The following is a 13,070-nucleotide window of genomic DNA, read 5'->3' on the forward strand; positions in this document are numbered from 1 at the left end:
ATGTCCACCACGCACCTCAGCTCTCCGGCGCCCAACCAGAGCTACCTTCCCACGTCCACCTACGAGAAGAAGACAGACCCGGCGGGGGTGGAGAGGCAAATCCGCCTGCTGCTTTTCGGCTTGTGCGTAACCATCGCCGCTGCCACCCTCGTCGGAGGGGTGTACTCGCTGCTCTCTCTCCTCCGGATGAGGAGAAAAACCTCCCTGTGTCTCATCGTGGCTTCCATGTCGGTGGACGACCTGCTCAGTGTGGTGCCCCTCTCCTTGTTCATGCTTCTCCAGTGGGAGACGAATGGAGATGGAGGTGGAGGTGGAGGTAAAGGCGCGGGCAGCCTGTGCACTTTATCAGGACTTCTGTACGTGTTCCAGGGCGTCTCCAGCAATATGAAGGCTTGCCTGATAGCAGCCTACACTTTTTATGTCACTAAGAGGTTTGGAGTGCTCCAGTCTGTTCGCCGGCCCCTCAGGGTGATGTGGGCCATCGCCGGTGTGTGGGCGTTCAGCCTGGCCGTCAGCGCGTTGCCTCTGTGCGGATGGGGCAGCTTTACGCCGGCTTCTCTCGGGTGTTTCCCAGAGAGCGACAGCTTTTACATCCTGCTGCTCTTCATTTTATACTCCCTGTGTTTCTGCGGCTTGTTATTCTTCTTCATCCCCCTCACCTACCAGCTGCTGTGCTCCAGAGAGCCCCAGAGGACCTTACTGTACCCCAGCTATCTGGAGATGGCGAGAGGGCTGAGTGGGTCCGCTCCCCTCTGTGATCTCCAGTCCTTCTCCCGGGACAGCCTGAACAAAAGTTTGGGTGCCTACAACGAGCTGAGCCCGAGTTCATGCGGGACTGGGCTCAGGGACAAAGAGGGCAGCTGTGTGTCCCCGGTGTCCGTCAACGGGCAGAGGACAGCCGCTGTGGAGGACACACCGGTGGTGTTCGCACAGAAGCGCTTCTCCCTGATCCTGGCAGTGGTCCGAGTGATTTTATGGATGCCACTGATGGTAAGTAGTGTAATAAAAATCCAATTCTACAGCACTTGGAGCCAAAAGACACAGCATGATAACTTTCAGAACCCTCCCCCCTGCCAAACCACTTAATCTAATAGGCTTGAAATGATTTCATTGTCAGTGGACATCTACCAGTTATCTTTATTTCCAGCTTGTTTGCAGAGCTTTTAAATGGGCTCTGTGGAACTTCTGTTTAATACTGGAAGCCAGTCATACATAATGTTAGTGGGCTCCATCTCTAAACTAACCTCAGCTACTGTTGCTCTCTGTAAGCAGAGAGAGCCACTGTGCATCTTTGGGAAATCCAACCTGAGTCCTTCACAGGGAAAGCCACCATCCTGCAGCTTTAAACAGCTTAAACAAATAATCAACAGGCTTGTAAAGGGGGATGGGAAATGGGGAAGGTCTCCTTTTTCTCTTCACCTTACTATCCACTAACATATGGCCAATAAAGTGATTAGTACATGTTACATTACATTATATTATGTAAGTTTTAGTCACCAGACACTCTGTTTTTTACATTGCAATATCAGTATCTACTGCGACCTTCCACAATCCAGGTCAAACTTTTTGCACAACTGGATAAATCTGGACACCTACTTTAAAATCGGTCGCACTCTATTTATATTTTTATATTTTTATCATGTCTTTTCAGTATTTTTAGTATTGTTTGTTGTTTTGCACCCACAGACGTCAGCAAATTCCTCATATGTGTAAACTTACTTGGCAATAAAAGCAAATCTGATTCTGATTCTAACATAGAGCCCCTTTCATGTTGGATTTGTTTTCATGTTAATGTTATTAAGTTGGAATGATCCCACGTTTCCAGGAAATTCTAACAAAAGAAACTATCTCATTATATTGGAACAACTTCTCAGCTCTTTCAAGAGAAATAAGATTAAAGATGAAGATTAAGTCACCCGAGTTTTGTTCTGCTGTGTTAGTGATTTGGGTGCTTAATGTGAAAGATAAGCAGAGCGAGGCAGTTTCTGGTCAACCAACTACAGAGAATCATAAAGGAGAAAGTTGTCTGGCGTTATACTGTAGGTGCAATAAAAAGATGTCAAACAAGCACCAAAAAGTGCTCAACAGCCAACTAGAAACTCTGGGCCTGAAATGAAGCAAGCATTTTAAAGGTGCATTATGTCGTTTTTTTCATTGACTGTTTTTTTTTATGCCTAAACAAACTAAATAAACAAACTCTCTTTGTTTTCATGACTGAATAGACTGAATAAACAAACTGACCCTCAAGGACAACACAATCTCATACTGTTTTACTTTGTTTATATCTGGCGTACCCTGCCACCTTTCTAGATTCAAACAGTGTTCTGGACCTTTTTTCCTCTGAGAACAGCTTGTTTATTCAGTTTTGGAGAAAAATAAATATTTCTGAGTTTATATTATTACCTCATTAATATTATAGATATTTAAATATTTATATTTAAAGTTCAAATTTCCTCTCCAAAACTACATATTGCCCCTTTAATGCCACGAACCAGCAGTCCTGAGCTGTAAGAGTCTATTACGTGGCAACAGTAACAGGTTGTGGGATCTTTAGTCTGAATAGAAGTGGATGATTCTCTAAAAATACTTTCCTGTGATGAAGAAAAAGACAAACTAGTCTTCCTTTTTTTGCTGGAGGCACAATAAAAAACCCTGAATGTCCTCTGAGGCAGGCTTAGAAAACACTATTTTCCAGGCTGTATTCAATTCACAAATAATCTGTTATCTGTCAAGGTTCAAAACCATTTAGACATCGAGTCTCATTAAATTGGTTTAACAGTGATATTTTAAAAACAAGCAGCCAGTGTCCTGTTAAATTAACGTTCCCCGAAGGCCTCGGGAACAGAAGTTGGTGGGTTTTAGTCGCCACTTAAAGGGCACCATTCACGGGGTTGAATACTGTACATGATTGCCACACGAGCGGGTGCTGCTGCTGTTGCAACATTTGTTCTTGCTCAAAGAAAAGAAAAATGAATAATAGGTGATAAATGCTGTGCAGCCAGCTGACAATGATAGGCAAACAGAGCTGGCATTCCAAACTGAGCAGAAGCACTGGATATGATTAAAAGAGAAAATGTCAAAATTCAAGAACAAAAACATTTTCTAGGTAGCCGCTGAGGTCAATATCAGCACAGTGCTGAACCTGTTGCTGGGCCACAGTGTCTGAGTCATAAAAGCACGCTTTCATTTTTCTAATAAGCAATAGAAAATTATGCATTTATTTTCAATTCAGCACACCCATACATAATACAATGGTGCGACTGTCTCATCATGTTGCATTGTGGCTCAAACAGCAGTGACGTATTTGAAGAAAATAAAAGAAAATGAAAAGCAAAAAAAAGCCCAGTATGGGTGAGAGATCTTTGTCATTTCTTTCCATTCATGTGTGTCCCTGCCCCCACTTCCTCATGCATACTAAATCACTGACTCCACAGTGAATTAATTTCCCCTTCCCCTTCATTCACAGACTTTGGTACTGGTGCGCCACGCTCTCAATGCACGCAGCTCGTCCCTGGAGACTCTGAGCTTCTTCCTCACTCTGCTTGCCCCTGCGGTCACGCCGTTGTTCGTGCTGTCTGAGCGCTGGATCCACATGCCATGTGGCTGCTTCATTAACTGCAAACGGGATCCAGCACAGGAAGCCTCAGGTATACATAACAAACCCCTGAATGAGTTGCCTTTGTTTATTTGCTGGCAAGCTGTTGCACTAAAGTTATTCTTTTTGTTTCCACAGTGATGAAAAGAAGATTTGAGTTCAACCTTTCCTTCCAACAAGGCTATGGAGTGTACAAGCTGTCACATGCCACCATGTCTCACAGCAATCCACACCTTGACAAGCCGGCCTATCACAGCCTCTTTAACTGTGACTTCCCCAACACCCGCCTTGATGCACTAGAAAGTGGCGGGCTCTCCACCCTGAGCCCTGATTTTGATTTCAGCACCACCTGCCCTGTGGACAGCTCCTCTCACGCAGACCTTCTGTTGGAGGCTGTCGCCGGTGGAGGAGAGGGGCTTGCTGAGTGTCCTTCACTCCCTCACGAGAACAACGGAGATGATGGGGACTTCCACTGTGTCACTTCGCTGCCCTCTCAGGATCACAATCTCACGGACGCGTCGTCTGTGTTCGAGGGCACGGAGAGGAGGCTGTCACACGAGGAGTGTCGGAAAATCGAGCTGACAGACTGGGAGTGGTGCAGGAGTAAATCAGAGAGGACACCCAGACAGGTACGACAGAGTAGGCGCTTTATTATCATCAAATTAAGTCGCTTGTGTCCGTCACTGTGTGGTTTATGGCTGGCATTAATTGATTTTCCACAATCTCACCCTCTTTCTTCCCTAAACTAGTCAAACACCTGCTGCACTTGCATGCAACATATGGCGATGTATTCTAGAGACAATCATTTAGGAGTGTTTGGTGTCTCAGGACCATAAAATGGATGGATTTTCAATCTCCCTTTCGGTGTTTACATTGTGTTCAAGAGGAAATTAACTGCTGTCTTATTGCAGTGCACCTGTACAGAGACACAAAGACACACAGATGGTGGATTTGAACGCGGGCTAGAGAGGAGAGAGTGCATGTTTGTGTGTTTTTTTGGCTGTCTGACTTTCTGTTTGTTGGTCCGTGTCACTGTGGGTTTTCTTTACGCATCTGCGAATATGCCTCTTTTATAATCAAGCTGACAGACTGGGAGCTGCGTGTGTGATTCGGATAAAGTGGTTAAACTCTTAGCGTCCTCTCTCTTAGCCTCTGTTCTCTCCTATCTTCTCTCCCCATATCTCTATTTGTGCTGAGCCTCAATGGATTCTGATCAACAGAGCGATTGATCAAGCCACTATCAGCAGCAGAGCGTTCGAGTAACAAATGCCAGGCTGTCTTTCAAAACCAAATATTCATTCATTCGACGCTGCTCCACACACCCTTGAAAATCAGAGCAGCTCTTCAGACTCAGCTCCATTCATTGATTTAGTCTGGCGGTCTTGGGGGATTTAAAGGTAGTTTTTACGGTTTCAAGAACAGTAGTGATGAGATTTATGAAGGTTAGCTCTTCTTTAAGTGTTTTGAGCAAAGCTGGGATTTGGTGTAATATGAAAAATTAAACAGTTTTTAGATCAAGTTCAGTCAAACAAATGCTGTTTTTCTATGTGTACAGTACAGTATAGTGGAGTGTTGTCTGTCTCCCAAGACCCAAAGTTGTGCTCATAAATATATTATTCGCTCAGTCGGTCAATAGTTCCTCAGTGCAGTAGATGCAAATTCAAAGAGCGCAAAGTGTAAACAATCCAGCTCAAGACAGTTTCAGACACACGAACCACTATCCTCTAATCCATTTTTAATCCATTTCTCTCCATGCCTCCTGACATCCTGTGCTCTTGTAATACCAGAAGCTTAAATCTCTCTGTGTTTTGTTGGACCCAATTGAATTGTTAAACAAGGACAAAACGGTGAAGGCTTAATGGTTAATGTATCCTGGCCTTAGAGATGCCAGACACAGATGATAGAGAAGCTCCAGCAGAGCAGCCACAGGCGCTTCGTTTGAAACCGACAGCACCGGAGATGTGACTTTTACAGAGAAAGCACTATGAGCTTGTTCTAAACTCACTTAACTGTCTGAGACGTGAGCAGATGCGGAAGCATGTGCGCGCGCACTTCGTGTCTGTCTCTGCTCTACTTATAAGTCTGAAATGTTTTGGTTTGAAAATCACCAGAGGGTGGAAAATCCATGAAGCATGCATCTACAGCTTTGCTTTGGCACTCACTTTGCATCATGTATAAGTCTGTGATGCTCACTGCTGGCTTGTGTGTGTGTTTGTGTGTGTCCTACTTCTCAGTTTCTTCGTGGCAAACTCTGTATATTGTGCTCCCTTGGGTTTTAATCATTGATTGGGGTCAGTATATACAAGTATAATAACAGTATATATGTGCAGTCACGGACTTCCTATCAAATCCAGCAACTTTCTCCCTTTGCAAACACAGCCAGACATAAAGATCAAAATTTAGCTCACAAACTTATACATACCAAACAACACACAAAAGCCCAGCCGAAATAATTTGTGATTTATAGCATTTCCTGGTCGTGTTTTGTTCCTCGTTAGCAGGCTAGATGTCATTACCCAGCGTCTGTCCTCCTTACTGTCAGCCCCTCTGGCCTTCAGCCTCCGCAGGGAGAGGTGGAATTAGAGCTTAAAGACATCTTTACCCTCCCTGTGACTTTATACTCTCTGTTAGCAAGCACAGAGCTTGGGGGCACATTCACAAAGCCCGCTCCCAGAGGGGAAATGGAGTGCTAATGTGCATTCAGATGTGTATGGCACAGAAACACGTTAACCCTTCAGAGAACACACCCAAAACTGAAAGTAAATGTCGTTCTTATAAATAAAGCTACAAGGCGGTGAATGAGAAAAACTATTGATTTTGACTGGATAGGGGGAAAAAAACACAATCAGAATCAATATGCTGCAAACATGCCTGTATCTGGAGGCATCGATAACAGATACCTAACAGCACTGTTGCTTATATGAAAATATGTAGTATATGTAAACACTTTAATTCAGTTGTTAGAATAAGTACAAAAATCTGTGAATCTGTGTGATTGAACTGAATGCTAAATGTAGCATGCTAAAATGCTCACAATGGATGCTGTTAGCATGCTAACATTTGACAATTAGGACTGAGCAAAAAAAAAATGATGAGGCTAATGGGAATGTTATTAGTTACCTTCACCAAGGAGGTCTCTTTGTTTGTTGGTTTGTTGGTTTGTAAGCAGGATTACTCAAAAACTACTGAGCATATTTTCGCAAAACTTGGATGGAGGATGGGTCTCAGCCCCAAATAGACCACATCAACTTTTTGTATGGATCTGGATAAAGGGACGGATCCAGGAATTTATTCTCACTGTCTTTGACACGAGATAGTGTGTTTGTCCGCTCTCTCAGGAAATAATTAATGCATCTTGATGACACAAAATCTGTCATATTAAGTTGGTTGGAATCTAATATCCTAGATCTAGTGAGCTTAAATTATTGCTAAGCAGTCACGCTGGTCTGAAGGCGCAATTTGTAGGATATGGCCAGAATTTTGGTTGAAAGCATTTTTTTTCCTAAAAGAACTAACATTATCAACAAGTGTGAAGAAACAACTGTGTCGATGTTCTATCAGATGTTGCGGAGATGCTAAACAGCTAGCCCTAGGTCATCCTGTCCCATAAAACCCATTTGTACTGCGACATAAGAGGCGATAGCCCATCATAGTCTTGGTCAGAGCCGCTGTAAATCACCTCTGTACTGTATTCCCTGTTATCAAACTAACCTCAGTTGGTCTCAGAGGTTGTGTGCAGTCCCAGTTCGGTGTTCAGCCGTGTTCACTCTCATGTCAGGCTGCCAAATCCAGTTGAGTTGGGCCCCGTTGTCCGTGGTTACCTCCCCTGCAATCTGAGGTCCTGGTCCAGACAAATATAGGGCCGCTGGCTTCACGGCTAACTAAGCCATGAACTCATTTGCTAACGTTAGCTAGCTACAGCCAAGTATAGCTAGCAAAGAGCAGCAGTTGTTGGTAACTGGTGATATGCTGTCCTCTATGATGACACTAGATGAAGAGGGGATCACTTAAGTAACCAAGTAAGATTTGTCCTTTGTTTCCAGTTGCTATCTATAAATGGTAATGTTAAAGCAATACTGAAAAAGCAATGCACAGTGAAAATGTTGACATGGATTCATGTCATGCAAGTTTATATACTGGAAATCAAAATAATTTAGAGAATTGCAACACTGAACGTAACAAAAGCAAGTTAGTTGTGTGAGTATACCACACACACACACACACACACACACACACACATCCATCACTGTACTTCCCACACTGATGGGTTCAGAGCATGATTTGAATTACTTGTCAGTGTGTTTTCAGCTCAACATGATGCTCTCCCTCCCTTCCTCTGCGCCTCCCTTTATTCACAGTGATGCAAAGACAATAAGAAGAAAACAGACAGTGTCAGGGAGGACAAGAGATTGACATCCTCTATTGTTTCTATTGTGCGTCTTAGTCACAATCAGATCATTACATCGAACTAATCTAAATAATTTAGAAGGCTTAATGAGACCTGCCACAATCTCCCCACTGTTACGCCACAGGCAGGACGCTTCTCCTTCCCCCTGCCAGCAATATGCATCTTCTACAACACGTCATGTTGACAGAAGCTCACTTTGATATACTGTGGGGTGAATTAATCTCTGAAATGATTTAAAAATATGATGGAAAAACGTGAAACACGGGAGTCATATGAATGAGCCCAGGAATTGAAAACAGATGGCAATCTGACGTGAAACGCAGAAGAAATTTATATTCAGATCAAATTAGTTCATTAAAAAATTCTGTTAGGGGCTAAATAGCTTACAGATCACGCTTCCATCTTTTTGCTGTGAACCTGACTGGTCTGATATCTCATTTGAACAGTAGAGTGCTGTTGACAGGGCTCTTACATGTAAGCCTCATTAACTCGGGATGGAAGTGGTTGGTCAACACATTCATCTCCCTGCCTCTGACATCATGGACACAATCGAAGCTCAATTGGTTTGAACAAAGGCAGCGAGATGCAAATGGGCCTTGTAAGCTTTGAACTTCTTGTCAATAACGAGACGAGCAGCTAAGATGGATTTTGGTAGCGCTTATAATGACATTCTCTTATTTGTTTCTGCTCTTTCCTTTCATTTTTCCATGCAGAGGTCATCAGGTGGTCTGTCAATCCCCCTGTGTGCCTTTCAGGGCACCGTATCTCTGCAAGCACCCACAGGGAAGACCCTCTCGCTCTCCACCTATGAAGTCAGCAGTGATGGACTCAAAATCTCCCCCAACAACGCAAAGAAGGTAAAAGCCCTCAGAGCAGTCTCCTCTTAAGTCTTTGTGGTTTCATTCCTATTCATTTTAGACAAATTAACAAAGGAATTGTTTCACATTTTCAAGCTAGTGTCAGGAGACAGTTACTGTAGCTTGGCTTTAAAAAAACTGGAAGAAGGAGGAAACAACTAGTCTGGCTCAAGTGTACACAAAGAACTTGTTGCTTTTACATTTCAGTCTGCATGTGGATTAAAGAAGTAAGATATATAATTACCAAGATTTAGAGATGCTGGTAGGTGGGTTATTTAGCTTTGAATAGAATCAAGCTGTTTCCCCCTGCTTCCAGTCTTTCTGCTGAAATAAACCAATCTCCTCCTGGCTCTCGCTTCGTCTTTAACACACAGATATGAAAGTCATATCCATCTTCTCATTTAACTCTCAGCAAAAATACAAATAAGAGTCCCTCAAACTATTCCTTTAACATCTGTCTGCAATTGTAACAATTACTATCAAGAACAACTCTTTAAATTTCCCATTGGCTGATGCCAAAAGATTAATGTGAGATTCAGCTGGATGATGATTTTCAAGTAGAAAGAAATTAATTAGCCTTTGAACAAATCTGTTGGATGTATTTGCTTGGGATATAAACTAAATTATGACATACTACACTGTATCCCAAGATGATAAGACTTGAATGAGCCCTGGGGTGTAGAGCTGCAGCAATTACATCTACTGGCTCCAGCTTCTTAAATGTAAGGATTACCTGCTTTTCTTTGTCATTAATGATAGTAAATAATGGGTCTTTGCTGTTTAGACTGCTGGTTGGACAGAGGAAGCAATTTGAAGAAGCCATTGTGGTCTCTGGGAAATTTTGACTTTTGACATTTGATAGGCTAAACAATAAATCGATTAATCGTGGAAATCATCAGCAGATTAATCGATAATGAAAACTAGAATGGCACTCAGTAGAGCGCATAGGTGGAGCTGCCAAGGCCCAACAGTCCCCTTTTGTACTCACTCACAGTTACCAGATAGCTAAATACACCAGATTTTTTAATCAAGAGCCATGCATTATTCCCTGAGAAATGAATGAAAATTTAAAAAATAAATTCATAAAAATGCCCCATCTTGCAATGCTAAAGAAAGTGAGAAGAAATTCCTGGATCTGCCCCTTTATATGGATCCACACCAACAGTTATTGGGGTCTATTCTGGGCCGAGACCCATCCTTCATCCAAGTTTTGTGGAAATCCTTCAAGTAGTTTTTGTGTTATCCTGCTGACAATCCAACCAACTAACAAACGGACATGGTTGAAAACATAACTTCCCTGGCGGAGGTAATAATTGTTAGTTGCAGCTCTACTGTTGTGAAATTTGGTTTCCAGAATCAAGCAAATATTAAAGGAGACATATTGTGCTCAATATCAGGTTCATTATTTTATTTTGGGTCACTACTACAATATGTTAACATGCTTTAATGCTCAAAAAACACATCAGTTTTCTCATACTGTCCAGTACTGCATCACTGTATTCCCCCCCTGTCTGAAATGCTCCTGTCTCTTTAAGCCCCCCCTCCTGAATACCCAGTCTCCTCTGATTGGTCAACTCACACACGCCTGAGCCAGCACCGCTAACAACAACAGAGCAGCTGTGCTAAATCAATTCTTACATGCCAAACTAGCTGCTAGGCATACATTATGCAAATGTGTGACATGGTGACGTAGTGTGATGTCACAAAGACTACTAACAAGGTGTTTCAGGTGCAGTGTTTTCTGTGGGAGAGGAGCTTCTGTTGGTGTGGACTGATCATTTTTACTTTACATGCATGTTTACATGCACATGTTTATATGTAAAAGACTGAAGGAAAAAAATTAAGAAGCATCATAAGTTTTTAGAAAAAAAATTACCTAATGTTGACTCACATTTTGACCCCATATTGTTGATGAATAACTGACTAAATCTCCCTGTGCTTCAAAGGTTGAAGTGTATCGCTCCAAATCAGTGGGCCACGAGCCCAGCGCAGACGACCCAGCATCAGGAGGCCAGGCCGGAGACGTGAACGTCAGCAGCGTGGGAATGGGCATGGAGATCGGAATGGGGATGGGCATAGGAGCCGGTGTGGCGGACACCAACGTCAAGATCCACCTGGAGGTTCTGGAGATCTGTGACAACGAGGAGGCCATGGACAGCGTCTCCATCATCTCCAACATCAGCCAGTCCTCCACGCATGCCCGCTCACCGTCGCTGCGCTACTCTCGAAGGGAGAACCGCTTCGTCTCCTGCGACCTGGGCGAGACGGCCTCCTACTCCCTGCTCATCCCCAGCGGAGGCAACCCGGAGGCGGAGACCATCAATATCACTATACCTGACACTGTGGAGGCTCACAGGCAGAATAGCCGGCGGCAGACGCAGGAGAGCTCGGGGTATCGTGAGGAGATACAGCTGCTCAATGAGGCCTACAGAAAGCAAGCCGGGGAGAGGGAAGAGTGACATACACAACGAGAGAGTGTCTCTCAGGAGGAGATTCAGATCACACCTCTGAGAGCAAAGGATGAAAGACAAATTTCCAAATCATTCCACATTTACTTCTTTCTGATCACCTCTCTAATACAGCTGACAGGTGACCCAAATAGAGACTTAGCTGAAGACTGTTATTATAGACTTGTGTACTTCCTCGCAAGATAGCATCATAAGAGCACGTGCATCACCTGTCTGCAGAGTACATAGGGATAGATTGGTCTGTAAAGGAAGAGGGATAGCAGAGAGAGAGGAAGGGGAGAGAAACAGTATTCTAGCAGAGCATCTGTATTCCTTGCGAGACTTTCACCATATGGCAGCCTGTCATCATAAAATAGACACGGCGAGAGAGAAATTCACTTAGACGTGGAAGAGGAGGGGTCTGATATGAAGCCGCTCCTGTGATGACGTCGCCGGTGACTCAGCTGTGAGGGGAGGGGTCACCTGACCCGTGTGTCTGACTCATCCCAGTGTGTGTTGTTGTGCATTTTTCATGTGTGAGAAGTAGCCATCCCATAAGGATGAGGGTGTGAGAGTAATGATGTCAGCCAGCTAAATGTATTCACGTTTCGCCTCATAAGAAAGCATATATTACTTTTAATTGCAGTGTGTTTTTCCTTTGCATACAGCTGCTACGTCCATCATGTATCACACAATTCCTACTATCAAATGAGAGAAAGAGAGCGCTGTCCGTGCTTAAAATCTCAAACAGGTGGAGAGGAGAAGGACAGAAGAGGCGAGCGATCGAGGGAGAAGTCGAGGGGATACTTATGCAGAGTAGTCTTCTGCCTCGTGCACATTCAGTGCAATTTAAAAGAGTGACAGTGTGCATATTTTACTACACAACACTATAGGCAGCATATGAATGTACATTCCAGAGCCACTTTGGGGGATCATCTTCTCTGCCTGCTCAGTTCACTGCCCGTCCAATCAGCGAGCCACCGGGGCCTCTCGCTTTCTATCGAACACATGCATAAATTCAACTGGAATCAAATTTACATAGATAGTATTGTGTTTCAGTACATGGGCTGTGATCAGAAGCATCTTTATTCTCTTTCGCAGATAATATCCTTATATGCACATTTACATGTACGTGTGTGTGTATGCAATTGCAGTAACATAGTAAAAAATGTGTATTTCAGAGTAACTTTAGAATATGTATTTATTTAAAGGTGCACTGTGAAGTTTTGGGGGAAGAAATTCAAATCTTCATTGGCTGATTTTTTTTTATGCCTAAAAAAAACAAACTGTCTTCATTTCATGACTGAATAAACTGAATAAAGGACAACGCAGTTAGTTACTGTTTTACTTTGTTTATATTTGGCGGACCCTGCCACCTTTCTAGCTTCAAACAGTGTTCTGGACCTTATTTTCCTCTGAGAACAGCTTGTTTATTCAGTTATGGAGAAAATATTTCTGAGTTTGTATTATTACCTCGTTAATATTGTAAATATTACAATTCTGAGTTTTGAATTTCTTCACCAAAATGACACAGTGCCCCTTCAAGTTTGTTTCATGATGGTGTCAGCTGTTTGGCTGCTTGATCTCCAACATCACATAGGCACTTTGTGGACTTCATTTGCAGGCTTTTGAATTGTCCTTCAGCGAGCCCACTTCATCAGCTGCGACATGTTCCATCCCCCCTGAAGAATGTTGGCATTAAAGATTCATACCAGAAAATTGCCTCCAACAGGATTGCGATGCATTTCTATTCCGAGTGCTCC

The 13,070-nt window shown here is 43.3% G+C and overlaps 1 protein-coding gene across 1 annotated transcript; it reads left to right on the top strand.

The window, feature by feature from the left end:
* On the top strand, positions 1 to 11,319 carry LOC141008667 (probable G-protein coupled receptor 149). The gene is made up of 5 exons (XM_073481118.1): positions 1 to 990; positions 3,467 to 3,647; positions 3,734 to 4,224; positions 8,717 to 8,860; positions 10,807 to 11,319. The coding sequence occupies exons 1-5, from the start codon at positions 1 to 3 to the stop codon at positions 11,317 to 11,319; spliced, it is 2,319 nt and encodes a 772-aa protein (XP_073337219.1).
* Positions 11,320 to 13,070: the final 1,751 nt, after the last annotated feature.

The sequence above is a fragment of the Pagrus major genome, chromosome 2 (genome assembly GCF_040436345.1).
Source record: "Pagrus major chromosome 2, Pma_NU_1.0".
Classification (NCBI taxonomy): Eukaryota; Metazoa; Chordata; class Actinopteri; order Spariformes; family Sparidae; genus Pagrus; species Pagrus major.

Bases quoted from the DNA above. Each gene is read 5' to 3' on its own strand.
- LOC141008667 (XM_073481118.1), top strand. From the start codon at position 1: ATGTCCACCACGCACCTCAGCTCTCCGGCGCCCAACCAGAGCTACCTT. The intron at 991-3,466 runs GTAAGTAGTGTA...CTTCATTCACAG, and splicing joins TTTTATGGATGCCACTGATG to ACTTTGGTACTGGTGCGCCA. The intron at 4,225-8,716 runs GTACGACAGAGT...TTTTCCATGCAG, and splicing joins CAGAGAGGACACCCAGACAG to AGGTCATCAGGTGGTCTGTC.